Source organism: Lactuca saligna, chromosome 5 (assembly GCF_052625555.1).
Source record: "Lactuca saligna cultivar CGN05327 chromosome 5, ASM5262555v1, whole genome shotgun sequence".
In the NCBI taxonomy this organism is placed as follows: Eukaryota; Viridiplantae; Streptophyta; class Magnoliopsida; order Asterales; family Asteraceae; genus Lactuca; species Lactuca saligna.
This window is the reverse complement of record NC_136421.1, coordinates 4,540,469-4,558,403: the sequence shown is the minus strand read 5'-3', so window position 1 is coordinate 4,558,403 and position 17,935 is coordinate 4,540,469. Positions and strand designations below refer to the sequence as shown.

The window sequence follows — 17,935 nt, the reverse complement described above, 5'->3', positions numbered from 1 at the left end:
GATTGGGAGTTGGTGCAACAAACTTGTCCTTGAGGTTGCTCTCAGCAACCCTTAGGAGACCTTGGAGCTTACTTAGGGTGGCCTCTTCCTTGTTCATGTGGTAGGTCATCATAAATTGGTTGTAACACGGAGGCAAGGAATGAAGTACCATGTCGATAGCCAAATCTTCCCCAAAGTCGACATTCAACTTGCGAAGACGATCGACATACCTTTGCATCTTTTGCAAGTGTACGGTTAGAGATTCTCCATGTCCCATTTTGGCAGAGATCATGTTAGTGAAGATCTCATAACGCTCCTGCCTCGCCTTTTGATGATATCTCTCCAATAAGTCTTGATGCATTTCGTACGGATACATGTGCTCGTAGGACTTTTGGAATTCAGAGTTCATAGTGGCTATCATGATGCAATAACCTTCGTTGCATCACGCTCATGAGTTTCAAAAGCGGTGATTTCAGCTGGAGTAGCGATTTCTGAATTGATCTTCTCGAGCTTTTTGTCGAGGACATACTCCTTGTCCTCGTAGCGAGCAATCGTGCGAATGTATCTTATCCATTCACCAAAGTTCGTTCCATCGAAAGTCACCTTTTGGCAAAGGCTCATCAATATGAATGAACTACAGCAGCATTGTTCGCGTTCGACATCGACAAATAGAAAGGACAAAGATTGATTAGAATTTTGAATCCCTAATTATTACCCAATAAGAAAATTAGGGCTAGGATCCAACAACATTATTTACATATTAAAAAAGGGATGCCGTAATCCAACATGCAAAGAATTTGAAGGTAAGTGAATGACGATTCACTAATTCTCCACCATGAAAACATTACCTTTAGGTTTTAAACGCATTGAGAATTCCTAGGTTTCGATAAGATTCATTGAACTTTTCAATGGCATGTTTAAATCTCGATATGCCACTCCCGTTTTGTGACTGGGATACCGAGGATCACAAAGTGGGTGTGAATAACCATGCAAATCTACATGGTGCCTTCATTGTAACAATCACCTATTCGATGTGCCGGTAAACCACACACGCTCCACCGAACTATGATAAACAATGAATCACCCTTTGCCACCTTTGCTTAGAACCAATTAGTGTGTCGGTAAACCACACACGCTCCACTAACTTCTTAGCAAGGATGCAAAGTGTAATTTCATGGGATTGCATCAATTCACTTTTCCTAAAGTAACTAGGATTGGGAATTTTGGAAAAACATGTAGTTACTTTGTATTTAATATTATACTTTTAACGAGGAGATAGAGTTGCCCTATCGTACCCGTTCGGCTAACGACCCTCCACCGATCAAGTAAATGCTGGGTGTGAGTGTACACCCATTAAGCGCCATTTTATAGGCAGCAACCTTATACCCACCTTATAGACCGGCTTCGTGAATGAGGCCTACTAACGGTAAGAATATCATTTTAATTATACATATATATATTAAGCTTGTAATCATATAAAGTATAGGGTTGAATTTTAAACTTGTAAAATTCTAGAGTTTGAAATTTAAATTGTCCAAATTAAACTTTTAATCGCAAAACTAAATTTCAAAACTTGAGGATTAGTTTTGACTTTTCAAAACACATGGGATCAAATAACAAATAATTTAAATTAAACATTTAATTTCACAATTATCCATATTTGATGTTTCTTGCAAAACAATTTACCAATTTAATTAAAATAATTAATCAATTATCACATAAGGAAATTATTATTCAATTAATTGGTGATTATCTTGAATTAGGTCAAGAATATACTCAAATATATGTTAAAATCGGATTTATATTGACCCATTAAGATAAAGGCAAGTTTCCATAAGATAAATAGCAAGAAATCCCGAAATTAGCTCTTCCTGACGCTCGAACTCGCAGAGTACCACAATGGACTCGCCGAGTTGAGGCCTACTCTCCGAGTCCACTATGGAACTCACCGAGTTCATCATGCTGATGGACAAAAATCGAATTTTGCAATTAACAATCAAGCAACCAATGCATCAATTCAATAGAAACCAACCAAGGCTCTAATACCACTGATGGGTTTTGGCCATAAGAACATTCCTATGTGTACATACAAACCCTAATGCTTGGATCTAGGTTTCTCTAATTGAACATGCAATGTATCCAAGTCTTTTATTGATAGATCTAATGAAAACATTCATATAATAGCACATGAAATCAGATCTAAAAGATTACCTTGAATTGCTTGCTTGAATCTTCTTGTCCTTGGAGCTTAGAGTCACAAATATCACTCCTCTAATGGCTTACAAACACCAACTTAGCAAGAGGATGATTAGAGAGAGAGAGAGAGAGAGAGGGAAGGGCAAGAAATCAGCCAGGGTCTCCTCAAAGGCAAGAGTCACGATTTCCTTGACCCCATGGGTCTATTTATACTAGTGAGCCTCCTAGGGTTTCACCCTTAAACCCTAATTGGATAACTTAGGCCCTAAGCAATCCAATATCCCTAATGATAAGCCTTGGACGATTTCTAGGTCCTTCCAAACCCCAAAGCCATCCACCCCTTATCCATAAGGGATTATAGCCCAAAGTACAACTATCATACAATTAACAGTTTATGCCCCTTTATTCAATTAATCTCTTTAAGTCACCAAATTAATTCCTAATTAATTTATGACTTATATTAATCAAATAACAATATTATTATTCCTTATATTTTCCTCATAATATATTAATAATATTTCTTCTCTCATTATAAATCATCCTGTCAAGTTGCTATGGTGAAGACAACCCAAAAGGACCATGCTCAATCGGGTCAAGTACTTCCAAATATAGTTGCAGCCTTAGACATTATTCCAACAGTTTTATATGTTTGGAAGTTAAACATAGCATAGGGTTTCCAGTCTCCAAGAAGAACGGTTGGTTATTCTTTTATTGGCTGAGGGTAGAATATTTAGGTTTGTTCTTCGTTACGGTATGTGATTATACTAAGGTTGGGATTTGATAGCAGTGTTCGTGAATCGTTTTCGGTGTGAGATGATTTCTCAACCTTAATTAGAATATACTTTGGATCGACTGGGGTGGCAGGGGAAGTAGTAAGGAATGATTTCGGGGATGAAATCTGATTTAAATGTGGGAGAGTTGTAAAATCCTGTTTGAGGACGTTCTTATAAAATCAAGATTTAGAGACCATAATTTGATCATGTAAAGGCATTTGGCTTCAATGGAATGGAGTTTAGACTCTATTGGAGGTGTATGATGTTGCATAAGTGATTTAAACCTTGAATTGTTTGATGGAAATTGAGGGGTAAAATAGGAAAGGTTATGTTTCAGGATTCTTTCATAAATTAAGGATTTTTGTTTTGAGATGTTCTTATTCACAAGTATCAAGATAGAATTATAGAGCTCGTTCATACCTTTTCGTAGATATAAAGATCATCTAAAATGGAGTTGAAACGAAGAAGTTATAGCTTTTTGAAGTTAAGCTAGAAAAGGGAGACTGGTAGTACGTTGGGCATACTGGCTGAAGGGGGATGCGTTTTTAAGGAGTTACGCTGGGCGTAACTTATGGTTTGTTGGGCATACTTCCGCAGTGTTAAAACCCTAATTTTGTGGTTTTGAGCCCTATTTAAGGACTCTAACCCCTTGGGGTCCTTCCTAACATTAGTCTCCACTCTCTTGAGCCTCCAACTTGCAACCCTAGCCCCCTAGAGCAAATCTTGAGCCTTTTATGTGTTTTGGGTGCATTTTGGAAGAAAGAGAAGTCCAAACTTGTTGATTCTTGAAGCTCAAGCTTATGGATCCAGAGCCTATATTGTTTTTCTCAACTCCAGAAGGCAGAGTCTAGTTTCAACAGCTCGGGTGTGAGTTTTATCAATCTTTTGTGCGAAGTGAGTCTTCTCACTATACTTGCATGTGTGGTAGTATATATATGCTGACCAACTGGGTCTTAGTTGTTGTTACTATGATATGTGTTATTGTGTGTACTAAGACTTCGGGTAGTCTCCAAGATTGTTGATAATCCACAGAGCGTATTGTTTGCTCACCGAGACTTCGGGTAGTCTCCAGGATTGCTAATAATCCATAGAGTGTATTGTTTGCTCACTGAGACTTCGGGTAGTCTCCATGGTTTTTGATAACCCATAGTTGTTTATTTATGTTGTGTTATATGTGGTATTTTGAGGAACTCACTAAGCTTCGTGCTTACAATTGTTGATTACATGTGTTTTAGGTACTTCTGATGATTGCGAGAAGGCAAAGGCTTGATTGTACACATTCGTCTGCGGTTTATGATTTTGGATATTTTGGGACACTTTGATACTATGATGATGATTTGTATTTGATACTTGTGATTTTCTTGAGATGAGTTTTTATGAACAATGTTCTTAGCTAATTAAAAATGAAAACTTTGGTTTGAAAATTTTGGATGTTACATAATCGAAGCCAAAATCCACCAGAAAAATGTTCTTCATATATGTAAACTATGCATAATTTCTTCTAAGAATTGTATAATCCAAAATTTTATTGAACTTTTAAATGAAAAAACATAGACCCTTTTACAAAAATACTAACTACACGACAAAACAGATATCAATGTGGATCAAGTATCAAGATGATAGAAAAATGTTTTTTATTCCACATTCCTAACGAGAATCAAACCCGAGCAATAACAAACACCAATCCAAACTAGCAACATTTTGATGTAGTGTAAAAACCAATAAAATACTATGAAACATGATTATAGTATATTTTCCAAATGAACCGAATCAAAGTGATTTGCAATAATTACAATCACTTAAAAATTAATCTCAAAGAAACTAAACAATTTGGAGCTTCCTTAAACCTTTTATAAGTTGTGTATATGTAATTGTATGATCATTGGGATCCGCCCATGTATATAATATCAAATGAAAAACCATATTGTGGCTTTATACACAAATTAGGCTCACAGAAATAGGGATATAAACGAGTTAAGCCGAGCCCAGACCCTACAAAACTAGAGATCCGCTTGCTTAAATTTACAGGGCCCGGGCTTGTGTTCAATTCATTTTGAGGCTTATATATGAAGCTTGAGATTGGCCCAAGCTTAACTCGTTTATTAGGTAAGCCTAATCGAGCTAAAAAGCTTGGTTTGAAATCGAATCACCTAAACAAACAAAAATTAATATAAATTTTTAACTTACCTTTACTTTGGAATTTATTTTTCTATTAAATAAAATGCAAGATCCCCTTTGATAATTTATGATTTAGGCACAACAATTTGTGGTAGGCGTGAGCATTTGGACCGGTGGACCGGACCGGACCGGACCGGCCCGTTTTTTTGGACCCTCGGGCCGGTTCTCGGTTCTAAGATTTCTCGTCGGTCCGGTCCGGTTTTTTTCCCGGTCCGGTCCGGTTTTTACCGGGTTTAGAACCGGTTGGACATGATTAAGATTTTTGTGACGTTTGTTAAACACACATAACTCATTCGTTTTAAGTCGGATTGACTTGCGGTTTTTTCCAAAAATTAGTTTACAGTTTGTAGATAAATTTAGACTATAATTTTGTTTATTTTGGTATTATATTTACCGTGTTACAATCCTTCAAAGTAGAGCTATCAAAGCTGAAAAAATTCAGCTTTTCAGCAACATTTTGTAAGTTGTAACGTTTTTTAAACACCCATAACTCATTCGTTTTAAGTCGGATTGACCTCCGATTTTTTCCAACATTTAGTTTACAGTTTGTAGACGAGTTTAGACTATAATTTTGTTTATTTTTGTATTATATTCACCGAGTTACAATCCTTCAAAGTAGAGCTATCAAAGTTGAAAAAATTCAGTTTTTTAGTAAGATTTTATTATCTGTGACGTTTTTTAAACACCCATAACTCATTCGTTTTAAGTCGGATTGACCTACGGTTTTTCCAACATTTAGTTTACAATTTGTAGATGAATTTAGAATATAATTTTGTTTATGTTGGTATTATATTCATTGAGTTACAATCCTTCAATGTAGAGCTATCAAAGCTGAAATATTTCAGCTTTTTAGTATTATTTTATACTATAATTCCGAGTCCGCGTTTAGCACTTGTGGTAGAGTTGTAAGTGAGTATCAAACTAGTTTATCGACATTGATAGTTGAATCTTTGTTATTTACCCAATATTGGGTGATAATGTTTACAAATCCGATAGTTGACAACGTTGATGACATCTTGAACGATGATGATATAGCTTTGGGTAAAAAAAATTACAATCTTTATTCTTTTTTTATACAATTATTTCTTTTTATTAAATACTAACAACATTTTCATTTGTGTTTATGTAGAGATTGCACAAGCTTTAAATATGTTACATATGGATGACAATGATATGGGGAAGAGGCCAATGGAAGATTAGATTATGGGTTTATGAAATTTGTTAGTTTGATTGATTTTAAAGTTTAAACTATGATTTTTGTTGTTACGGTAATACTTTTGTATGTTTGTCTTAAAATTGTTTAACTTTTGTTGGTGAACTTGATTTATATGTTAGTTGCTTTTATTTGGAAAATTAATTTTTGCAAATTGCAATTTATAATATTATACATCAATGTAGATTAGTTAGGTGTGAAACGGAAACATATTAATTTTGCAAGTTATAATATTATACATCAATGTAGATTACTTATTATACTCTAAGCAATTAAAGTTGTACCGATCCAAACGGGTCCAAAAACCGGAAAACCCGGACCTGGATCCGGACACGGACACGGACACAGACACGACTCATCCGGTCCGGTCCATGGTCCACAAAATTCTCCATAACCGGTCCGGTCTAAGAGCCGGTCCGGTCCGGTTCGGTCCGGACCGGTCCAAATGTTCACCCCTAATTTGTGGCAACCTTTAAATACCTCCACTTCATAGTGAAAACTTTTCTTATTTATAGAACATCATCTCTCTTTTAAGTTTATACTGTCTATCAACGTGAGATATAATGATATATTATAATGCATATTATCCTTATCCTAAACAAATATCATTATTTTCTATGTTCTTCCCTTGAATACTTTAAAACTGTTATATATGATATTAATGTTTATGTTGTATAAATTTTATTTTGATAAAGTTTTCCATGATAATTAATTTTCTTTATAAAATAATAATTAATTATTTAACATATATGTTGTGTCACCACATGTCAAACCATAGTCTCAACTAAATAGCCTAACAACAAAAATTGCATTTTTTCCCGTATAATCAAAGTCAAGAAAAGTTATAAAAAATTGTAGCCTCGACTATTTAAATTAGTTTATAACTTTATATGATTACATGATTGATACTAATTAATATTCCCTAATGTAGGCTCGTTTGAACTCAGGTTAATGTAGGTTTGTTTAGACTCACAAGCCTAATTGAATCCATTCATGAAATCTCAAACTTGATTAACTTGAGCTCAAATCTAGTTTTTTAACGAATCAATCTTAGTATCAAATCACATGCACCCCTACTCAGAAAAACCTTAAAAAACAGCATGAATGTTCGGTATCGACCGGACCACTCAAGTAGTTTTGTTGCTGCATTTTCTTGGGCTTTATTGTAATAAGATTCATATAGCATACTATTTCAACCATTTAATATAACATGTTACTATTTTTTTACTATATTAAGTAACACGTTGCATAAAAATGATAAATAAAAAATTACAAGTTTGTTACATTAAATAAAAAATATCACATAAATTAGTAAAATAGTGAAAATATATTGCTTTTTTTACATTTAAAGAATAGATTGGCACATCTTTTAATGTTGAATATTGATATGGAATGACTTGTCATGAACTTCAGTTTACACGCATTTAGATCATATTTAAGTTAAGAATGCTCTAATACAAGCTCACTATGGTAAGTAGTTGTTCGTATAAATCTGTTCTATTGACAGTTAAGGACTACCTTCTGCCCACTTTATTTATTTGATGTTGGTCTCCAAATGTACAACTAGATTATAGCATTTACAACATAATTTCTAATAAAATACTATTACAATATATATATATATATATATATACAAAGACTATTATCCCGAGACTTTTTGTGGTGACATCTTGATCACAAACACTGTTGTAATTGTAAAGATACACATTTACAACAATGTTTTATTTTTATTCATAATAAAATCGATGAGGAATGTACTCATCATATGCACGTGCAATATCACTACAAACAAGGATTTTTGAATCATGATAGCTAATCGAAGCATTCTGAAGCTCATATCCATGGAAATCAGGTAACGAGTAGCCTACCCTTAGACGCAAATTTACAACCGGTACAATGATCGATTTTAGAAGCCTCGACATCACAGACTGCAAAAATTCCAAAACTTTTTAATTGAAATACAAAAGTCATATATATATATATATATATATATATATATATATATATATATATATATATATATATATATATATATATATATATATATATATATATATATATATATATAAAACAATGAAGAATGATATCAGGACCCCATTTACAGTGTTAAGATGAATGTACCTGAACAAGAAGCATATGCAGGGTGCCAATTTTACTCCATTTAAGAGACATTGTGAGTTTGCTTAAGCTAATGCCACCATTAAGAGTGGTCGATATGATCCCAGCAAATCCAGAAGCTTCAATCTCCTGTAAAAATTAAAAATACCATCCATATGAGTCAATGAATTCAACTCTGTTTAAAACGAACATTACATTAGAGTGATTTAAAGTTGACATACCATAGAGATACATGCAACTGGAATAACTTCACCAGCATCCACAACATTGATAAAAACATCCGAGTTTACTGTAGCAACGATACCCTGATTTTGGATTTGTATGAGTGGAGGTGACAATACAGTAAAATTGAAGCTCATGTCATCATTCGGGTATTCTTTATACAACTTTGGGATTATAAATCTCCATTCGGCAGTGTTCAATATCTTCTGATCCGGTAAGTCATCAACAACCCAATACATCTTCTTTGACTGAAACAAGAACATATACAACTAGTGAGTAGGAAAATCAACGGAAAAACACAAGGACCCAATAATATATGCAATTACGAGGGCTTACGTTGAAGTAAACCATTGATGCTGAGTTAAGAACGTTTTCATGTACTGAAATTCCAACCATCTTCTCTGAGTTACTACACGACCCTGTTCCTGTCCCTGTTGATGGTAAATTATTACCCCCCAAAGTTGCTTTCGGGTCAATTTGTGTAAATAAGCCATTGATGCCAATGAGAAGAGAGGTAGTGGTCATGGTGGGGCCCTCCGTGATGGTGACATTTAAAGCAGTGATATTGCCAAAACTGATTTCTTTTGGGAATGTTTGAATAACTGAATCCAGTTTTATCACCGCATCCATGACTTTGTTGGTGATGGTATCTTCAACTGCTGATACTATGTCATCTTCAAAATAATCAATTATTCTGCAAAAACGATAATATGAGAGAGGTCAGTAAAACAAAGTTCAACTTTCCAAAACATCCTACTTGCCTTTTCTTTCAAGTACCATAGTACTTCTTGCAAAAATACAAAATCAACATCATACTTGGCAAGAATGCACGATAATGGACAAAATGCCACGGATGATTATTTGTTACAAATTGCACCTTATAGACAAAATAGGGTAATCACTTCATGGGTATCAAAATCATCACTACAGGTCCTTTTTAATAATCATTACTAATGGCAAATTTTTGCAAAAAGGAAAGCGTCTCTGATTCTATTAGCATAAAAACACATGAATAGAGTAATATTATGAATGATCTTGAAATCGTAACAACTAACAAATGAAAAGGATAATACCCTTGATAAAGCCAAGATGCCCCTCCATCTAACTTAATGGAGATATAACTAACATAACATCCACAGTCTTCAGGAGACAATCTGAGACTCCCTTGTTGGTTCTTTAAACCAAGAGTCATCCCTATTTCCATACCTTCAACCTTAACATGCACACTATTCATTAGCTTCCTACTAAAAAAAAAGTGTAGATTTAATTAAAGCAAGAGCAACCCCACAAACAAAAAATAACGTTAGCATTCTAAAGGTATATAACTACTTTTACTCTACTTGGATAGTCAGTTTTGTATTAGCATCAAGCCCACTATTCAAAAGTGTTAATTGCAACAATATTTCACCTTTTCCCAAATTTACACCACAAGTGGTTTTTTACATGAACTATGTTTGAGTTTAGTACCAAAAACATGCAACATCTTACTGTTTTATTTTTTCATTTAAACACTTAAGTGGATACATATTGATGTTTCTCTTTAAACCCATATGATTTATTTTGTCAGTTATGACCACAGAAGATTCTTCTTATAGTCAAAATGCTTCACAGTTAAGTTACACCATAATCTTAATGAGGTGTTTGTGAACAAATAATAAACTAACCGATGAAACATGTTGCAAGTAAGATGTTAGTATATATTGACAACAAAATGAAACGTGGTTGCGTACTTCATGTAAAAAAACCATTGTTGCATAAACCTGGAAAAGGGTAACAAAGTGTGCATGAATAAGCATTTGGCAGCTTCAAAACTAGTTGTTTCACCTTTAAAGCAAGCAGTAGGTTATTAAGCACTACAAAACCTCATATAATCAGTTCAGTTTTGAGATGCATAACTCAACACCCCTTGAACTACAATAAATAGTAAAAACCAAAACTAAGTCTCAAAAACATGAATTTCTGAAGTAAATTCACCTATAGCCAAGAGGCGAATTCAAACCAATTTTGCTGCAATATCTACCTGAACATAGGCGACCCCACTATCGGAAAACTCGAACAACCAAGTGCTATAAGAATAACTCCATTCGAAACTCAAATTCGCAGTCGCACCAGACGCAACTATGGTAACACCCATCTCCCCAGGTTGAACAATCGAGGTGGGAACGTTAACCTGATATATAACAATATCCGACAGAACCATACGAACTTTACCCACAAGTGGGATTTGAACATTTTGTTCGATTTTGGGCAATTGAAGAGGAATCAAAGACGAAATCGCAGTGTTTATCAGTAAATCCTTAGCAAATTCAAGACCCTTTTCAGAAATACCAAAAGATATATACCCATCTTCACCTGATTCAACATGCGTAGATGAAGAAATAAACAACAAGGGTATCACGAAGATGATAAAAACTCTTCGACTCATGATTCATGAAGAACTCAGATAAAACTGAAAAAATAGATTGAATTTACAAAACTGATTTTTAAGTCAAATCAACTTGTCTGTCTAGTTTAGTTTGAAGAAAATAAGCAACGTCATCCTAGAGCTGGAGTTACGTTCGAACGTGATGTTCACCTTGGGATCTGACACAGGCCATAAATGGCGTCAATATTGAACGTGGATAAACATTTGCAAACAATCAACCAAATCAGCGATATACGTTACCTACTTTTGTACGTATATTCGAGATGATACTGTTGACTTCGTGGATTAATAAATAATAATAGATGTATAAGAAAAGGAATAACACCGTATTATTCGCATTAAGTTAGGATATTTGATAAATGGTTGAACAACGTTTAGGATTTAGATTTAATATATGGAGATATCATTTTTTTTTTTAAAAAAGGTTTAATGTCACTTAAACTCGACCAGCTATTTGTTTTGGTTTTATTTAGTCTAATATTGTTTTTTTTTTTTAAATTAGGCCAATATTCCATTTTTGTTGGTTTTATAGGAAAACAGAGTGACGCGGCAAAATTGGTTCAAGCCATAGAGATGGGGGATATGAGTACTTAATGTCTCATGATCCAAACTCATTGTGTCCTACAACATACTTTAGTCAACGTAAATATATCATTTTCCATTTTCATTTTTACAATTAATAACTAACTCGTTCGTTCTTCCACAGATAAAGCATGTGAGGCTTTAGTAAACGGTATTAGTGAAAGTTTCAATACATACATACACACGCATCCATCACAACTATTTTGCAACATTGACAAAATAATTAAAAATGGACCACAAGTTTAATACCTCGGCTCAATTTACCAAAACAGGAAAATCATTAACCTAGGTGATCTTATGAACTGGTAACAACTTATAAGGACGACAAAGGTAACAATTTTACCAATAAACAATGGGATTTAAAGAAAAAAGATAGATGACCTAAATCATCTTACAAAGTCAATCCCATGTTGCACACATATCACCAAGACAGATTAAAAGATCTAAATGTTAACCAAAATGTTCCAAGTTGCATCTTTTTACCAATTTACTTGTAAGAAGCTCTCATGTTCCAATTTGCTATAACAAACCGTAACATGTGAGGATAAATTGGTAAAGAGTGTTGTAAGTTGGATGCATAAACAAGTGTAATGTAAACAGAAAAGGACAGATTTATAATGACACAACTTGGGTTTAGTTTGGTTTGAAGCAGCATATGATTTGTGGCAGTTTTGTAAATCTGTATGGTGTTGTAATTAATGACACACCTTTTGTGTACATGATGTGATGATGATGCACAAATAATGGTAATGGGTACACAATACAAAATCTAACACACATTAACAGTAACACTAACTACTATTTCTTAACAAACACTCACTCGTGAGATGAATCCACCACACCAAACCACTGCCCAATCTGTCAGCAGATCCGCTGGTTTCATGACCAAAACTATCTTCTCTTCTTCTTCTTCTTCTTCTTCATTGCAAAATATACAATCAATCATCTTCTTCCTTCCTTCTTTCCTTCCTAGTAAGTAAATGCATGCATGCGTACCAGACCCAACAGATAATGGAGATTCATGGATTCCAGTAATCATATTCATATCTCATAGAAAGTAATCTGGTGGTGGTTTTTTAGCCGGGGCGCCTCTTGATTCCTGTATTTCAATATCACCATATTCATTTATTCCAAAAATAAGGCCGTGTTTAACGGAAATTGATGGAATCAGAATTCCAGATTCCATTCCATGGGGTTGCCAATTACACGCATGGAATACACACTCACACTCTGTCGGAATATCCTTCACATTCCGTTCTTCCTTGGTTTATTACAAGACCAAAATACCCTCATTATAATTATAATATATATACAATAAGCAAAAAAAATATTTAGTTATAAATAAATATATTTTAAAATTAAAATTGAATTTTCATTGCCAAATGCATGATGGATTATGATTCCATCAAATTCCAATTCCTTTGACAGATCACATTCATTCCAATAACATTTTACAAACCCAACACCCCCTACAGATGGAATGAAACGACGAAGAAATGGTATGAACAAGGTAATGTAATCATGTTTGATTTGTTGTAGGAATGGAATTCATTTTTGGGGTTTTTTAAACTCATTAAATGTTTTAAAAAGAAAAACAGCTTTTACTTAAGGAATGAAAACTTAAAAAATGGTTCATTCCATTCCCTCCCTGATTGATTTCATCATACCAAACACTAACATCATATTCTATAGTAGTGATTCGTATAGTCATCATTAGGGGCATAAATATTAAATGGCATGGCAGCTTTTCAATATTATTGATAAAGCAGAAGCAGAAGACAAACCTGTGGAGCTGCTTTAAATACTCGGAACTGTTTGTTAAGATTCTCATCCAGTTCAAGAATAGCAGCCACATTACCACACCTGTGGAAGCGTAAAAAATGAATTAGGAAAAGCGGGGAGATAGGCAAAGCAAAAGAAAGGGTTTTATTACCTGTAACAGTAATTTGGGGCTGACCAGACAGTAACAATCTGGTTGTTAAACATCCATTTAAAACCTTCCATTACCAATTGATGTGCACGACAAATGTAATCAATGTTATTGGTGTGGTTAAAAGAAGTAACAACACTGCCACCAAACAAGAAACCAGCACCACGTGGACTCAGACCCCACCCATCAACAATGTCCTCCGGGTCTGACCACAGGAGGTCACACATGGCACCATCATGGGGCACTTCTTGCTTCCGGTCAATTGTCCGAATCTGCAAAAATCACACTCTTCTTACTTGTTTTATTCATTTCATCGATTACAGTAAAAAGATTTAGTTATGTTATGGAACACTCTTCACACCTGATCTAATGTGTTGATGTTGGGAGACAGACCACCATGAACTGAAAATATTTTGTTCTCAATAAGCGCTGACAAACTGCAACAATGTCAAAGTTTACGTATAAGCCTTCTACTTAATAAAAGTTTGATGCTATAATACACAGATAAATGAAAGTGTCTTGTTATTTTTTTGCATTTAGTAATATAAAAAAATAAGTGAAAGGAAGTGCAAGAAGTTAGCAGACCTTAGATAATCAAATATATCGGTGCAATATCTCCAAACATTGACAGAACCATACTTCCTCAGACACTCATCATAGAATCCATACACCTAGAACAGAGAATAGTGGTGAGCTTTAAAAAAATATATTTAAACAAAGCAAGATGTAAATCAAGTACATAATGGAACCTGTGTGATCTGTCGGCTCTCGTGATTCCCCCTAATCAATGTTATCCGATCAGGATACCTTACCTAATTACAACACTTCTTAATTACACAACAGCTCAAAGAAAATAATATGAATGCTTCGAAAACTAAACCTTAATGAAACTATGAAAGGACTATATAATTAGCCTGCATCGGATGATAACATAAATTATGAACAATACTAGAAACACATCCCATATACACATGTTTGTAAGCATGGATATTTATAATCGACGTTTTACATCTGACAATCTAATATTTGCTTATTTTGAAGTGAGAAAATTGATTAAGAAGCAGAATTTACCTTGAGGGCAAGTAAAAGCAAAAAGGTCTCTACAGAATAGAAGCCTCTGTCCACAAAATCTCCAAGAAACAAGTAGTTAGTCTTTGGGCAATCACCGCCTACCTTGAATAGCTCTTTCATGTCATAAAACTGTCCATGGATGTCGCCACATATCTATACAACAGGAAAAAAAAATAAGGGTCAATAACAACAAAATTGAAATTACTAATAAGGGCTCTTGAGAAGGAGAAATGATTTAAACAAGCAGCAGTGTCAAATAAGAAGGAGCAGCAATCTGGTTATGTGGCTTAAATAATTTCCATTAGACTCAACTGTCTTTAACAATTGAAGCCCTTAAATTGCATGAACAGTGACATCAGGTTTCTGATTCTTCCTTTGAAGTTGATTTGACTTGTGCATGACACCAGACATGACATTGTTTCTCTTCTGTTCATTAATCATCAAATCTGGCCTTCAATTTGTAGCTTGGGGTTGGAGTACATGTTAGTACACTTTTCAACCTTACTGGTAAAGAATATCCTATGGCCTTCAAATTTTGGGGGTGTTTGGATGAGTGTTTTCAATATGACTGTTGACACTTGAAGAGTCTGAATCATATAATAAGTTGCTTAAAACAAGGAATAGTTAGGTGTTACATTTACCTTGATAACTGGTTTTCTACAGATTCCTGCAAGTCTACCAAGTTTAATCGAACGCCCAAAAAAAACCCTAAGGATATAGTTTAAGGGTGTACTATGAAAGCAAGGAAAGTACTCCTGACGTTTCTACCAAATTAACAGGCCCCTTCCTTCACAGTCCTTACAGAAACTACACATGTGACTTTTAGAATCAAATCAACCGATAGTTTAGAAATGCAAGATACAGATCGAAACATGGTCCCAGCTAATGAATTCGATGAACACTCAGCTTTATCAAAATTTCACGGTTCATAAACTGAACACACATAAAACCCTAAATCGGTCGCCAGAGTTCTGTCTAGATGGATACATAGTATTTTAGCAACAAAAAGCACATAGAAAACATACAATAGCAACTTGTGTACATGAATCTGAATAGAGGAGGTAAAAAGGTAAACCTACAGTGACAGGAGCATCGACTCTTTGAACGTTGCTCTCTTCGACGAGGATTTCCATGGCTTTCAAGCAGAGAGCCTTGACTTCAGACTCTTTGAGTGGTTCACAGTTCTTCAACTGCTCGATTTGCCGGTCTAGGTCTGACATCCCTCCCTTTTTGCTTCTTTTCTTCCCTTTTTGAAAATAATTTTGAAGAGAAAGCGGAAGAGGGGGTATGTGCGGCGGCTATGATTTTCTCCGATCGCCCGCTCTTCAAATTTCAGTGGCTTGTGTGCTCTTCAATTTTTGTGACTGGTGTACGACTTTCTATCACTTGACTCGCGATTTTTTTTTTTTTTTTGGGCAAATCGAAGAAAAATAAACTGAGGTGATTTCTGTTAATTTAATAAAATTTAGGGTTAATAATTATAAACTTTGTAATAAATAAATCGGGGGAGGGGTTCTAATAAAATTTGACTAGTCTAATTTACTTTAAGAGCCATTGCTACTAGATTTTATGCAATGAAATGAAAAAGTATTCAACAACAAAAAGGTATGCTACGAAAGTTGTTGATATCATTATATCATCGATTTTCTTATGTTGAAGCATAGAAATGAAAAAAAGCATAGAAATGAAAAAAAAATGTGTCAAATGGTCAAATTGGATTTCATATCCATTAGTTGTATGTAATGGTCATTGTTTTATTTTCTTAAACTTGTACTTTGTTTCCCTTATGCTCTGTTTGTTTACTTTTTAATTGTAAAATTACGAGGTAATGTCTGAAAAATTCAATCGTTTGTTTGGGTCTTATTTTTTACCTCTTAAAATCAAAAACACCTCATAATTTTTCAGATCCTGAACAAAGTCTGAAAATAAAAAAATAAAAAAAATAAAAAAACGCGCATCTTATTTTGCCCCTAAACCACACGGTCGGACATACCCGCCTCCTATTCTCCTGTACTTACGTATTCCTCCTTCGTTTTCTTCCCCAGTCGCGTCTACTTCCGTCGCCTAGTTCCCGTCGTTGATGATCGCCTGAAACGACGCCGTCCAACTGATCGTCGACATCCCAGCAGCGTTGCAACCCTGTTTGTTTCGTCTCAGCAGCGATTTCTGATTTTCGAGTTGTGTTTTCTTCCCCGGTTCGAGTCTGCTTCCTTCGCATAGTTCCCGTCGCCGAAGACCGCCTGAAACGACGTCGCCCAGTCGATCACCGATGTCCCAACAGCCTTCCCATCATTTTCTGTGCCCTAAAGTCCATAATTAGAAATCGATAACAGGTTTGTTCTCTTCTTCTGAAAATTGATTGCTCTTCTTTTGTTATTCTCCAAATCAGTTCTTATGTTATGCTAATCAGTTCTTATGTTATGCTATTCAGTTTCTGATTTCTTCAATTGTAATCTATATTTGATGTTAATGGTCAATTTTTTTGTGTGTGTGTTTTTTGGGTGATTTGGTTTTGTCGATATAGGTTGTGGTGATGGTGGTAAAATGTAAGAATGGTGTTTGTGTGGGTAGTGTTCGGTGGTTCAGGAAAGAGTGAAGGAGGGTAATGTTGGATTTAGATTAATGGATATGGTTGCTGGATAATGGTTGATGGTGGGTTGTATACAATATTTGCATACAGTTTGACTTGTGGTTTGATACCAGAAACAATGGAGTAAACAAAGAAGCAAGATTAATCAATGAATTGATTATTAAAGCAATTAAAGAAACAAGTATTGAACCACTTGACAATTGGCAATGAAAGAAGGATGCAATGTAGTGTGGGGGGTATTGTGTAATTGTAGGTAGATGATTTATATAGATTCATTGAATGAAAGTTGAGTTTTGAAAGGATTAATTCATGTATCAACTTCTCTTGTGAAATGTCTTTAGATGTTTTTTGTTTGGTTTGTTGCACAATTCTGGAAAATGTATACTACTTTTTGTGTGGTTTAATTTTGATTTATGCTAAATTTGGATTTTATATGGTGTTTATATTTTTTAATACGTATTTAAGAAGTTTATTAGGTTATTTTCTAAACAAACAGTTGAATTTAATAAAAATAAATAAAACAAAAGGGTAAAATGGTCATTTTAATAATCCAGCACAACAATTCAGATGTCTCAACCAAACAGCATGTTAAACATTCAGCTCTTAAAGTTTCAGAGCCTCTTAGAAATTCAAATCTCTTAAAAATTCAGATCTTAAA

The 17,935-nt window shown here is 34.5% G+C and overlaps 2 protein-coding genes across 2 annotated transcripts; both read right to left on the bottom strand.

The window, feature by feature from the left end:
• Window positions 1-7,817: 7,817 nt before the first annotated feature.
• On the bottom strand, window positions 7,818-11,356 carry LOC144997477 (putative BPI/LBP family protein At1g04970). The gene is made up of 6 exons (XM_078957390.1): window positions 10,700-11,356; window positions 9,753-9,892; window positions 9,016-9,373; window positions 8,679-8,927; window positions 8,461-8,586; window positions 7,818-8,267 (listed from the first exon to the last, which is right to left on the bottom strand). The coding sequence occupies exons 1-6, from the start codon at window positions 11,102-11,104 to the stop codon at window positions 8,067-8,069; spliced, it is 1,479 nt and encodes a 492-aa protein (XP_078813516.1). The 5' UTR covers window positions 11,105-11,356; the 3' UTR covers window positions 7,818-8,066.
• Window positions 11,357-12,355: 999 nt separating this feature from the next.
• LOC145047097 (serine/threonine-protein phosphatase PP-X isozyme 2) lies at window positions 12,356-16,057 on the bottom strand. The gene is made up of 8 exons (XM_078995341.1): window positions 15,767-16,057; window positions 14,688-14,840; window positions 14,366-14,428; window positions 14,202-14,287; window positions 13,978-14,053; window positions 13,620-13,888; window positions 13,471-13,549; window positions 12,356-12,785 (listed from the first exon to the last, which is right to left on the bottom strand). Exons 1-8 carry the CDS (start codon window positions 15,905-15,907, stop codon window positions 12,735-12,737), a joined length of 918 nt encoding a protein of 305 aa, XP_078851467.1. The 5' UTR covers window positions 15,908-16,057; the 3' UTR covers window positions 12,356-12,734.
• Window positions 16,058-17,935: the final 1,878 nt, after the last annotated feature.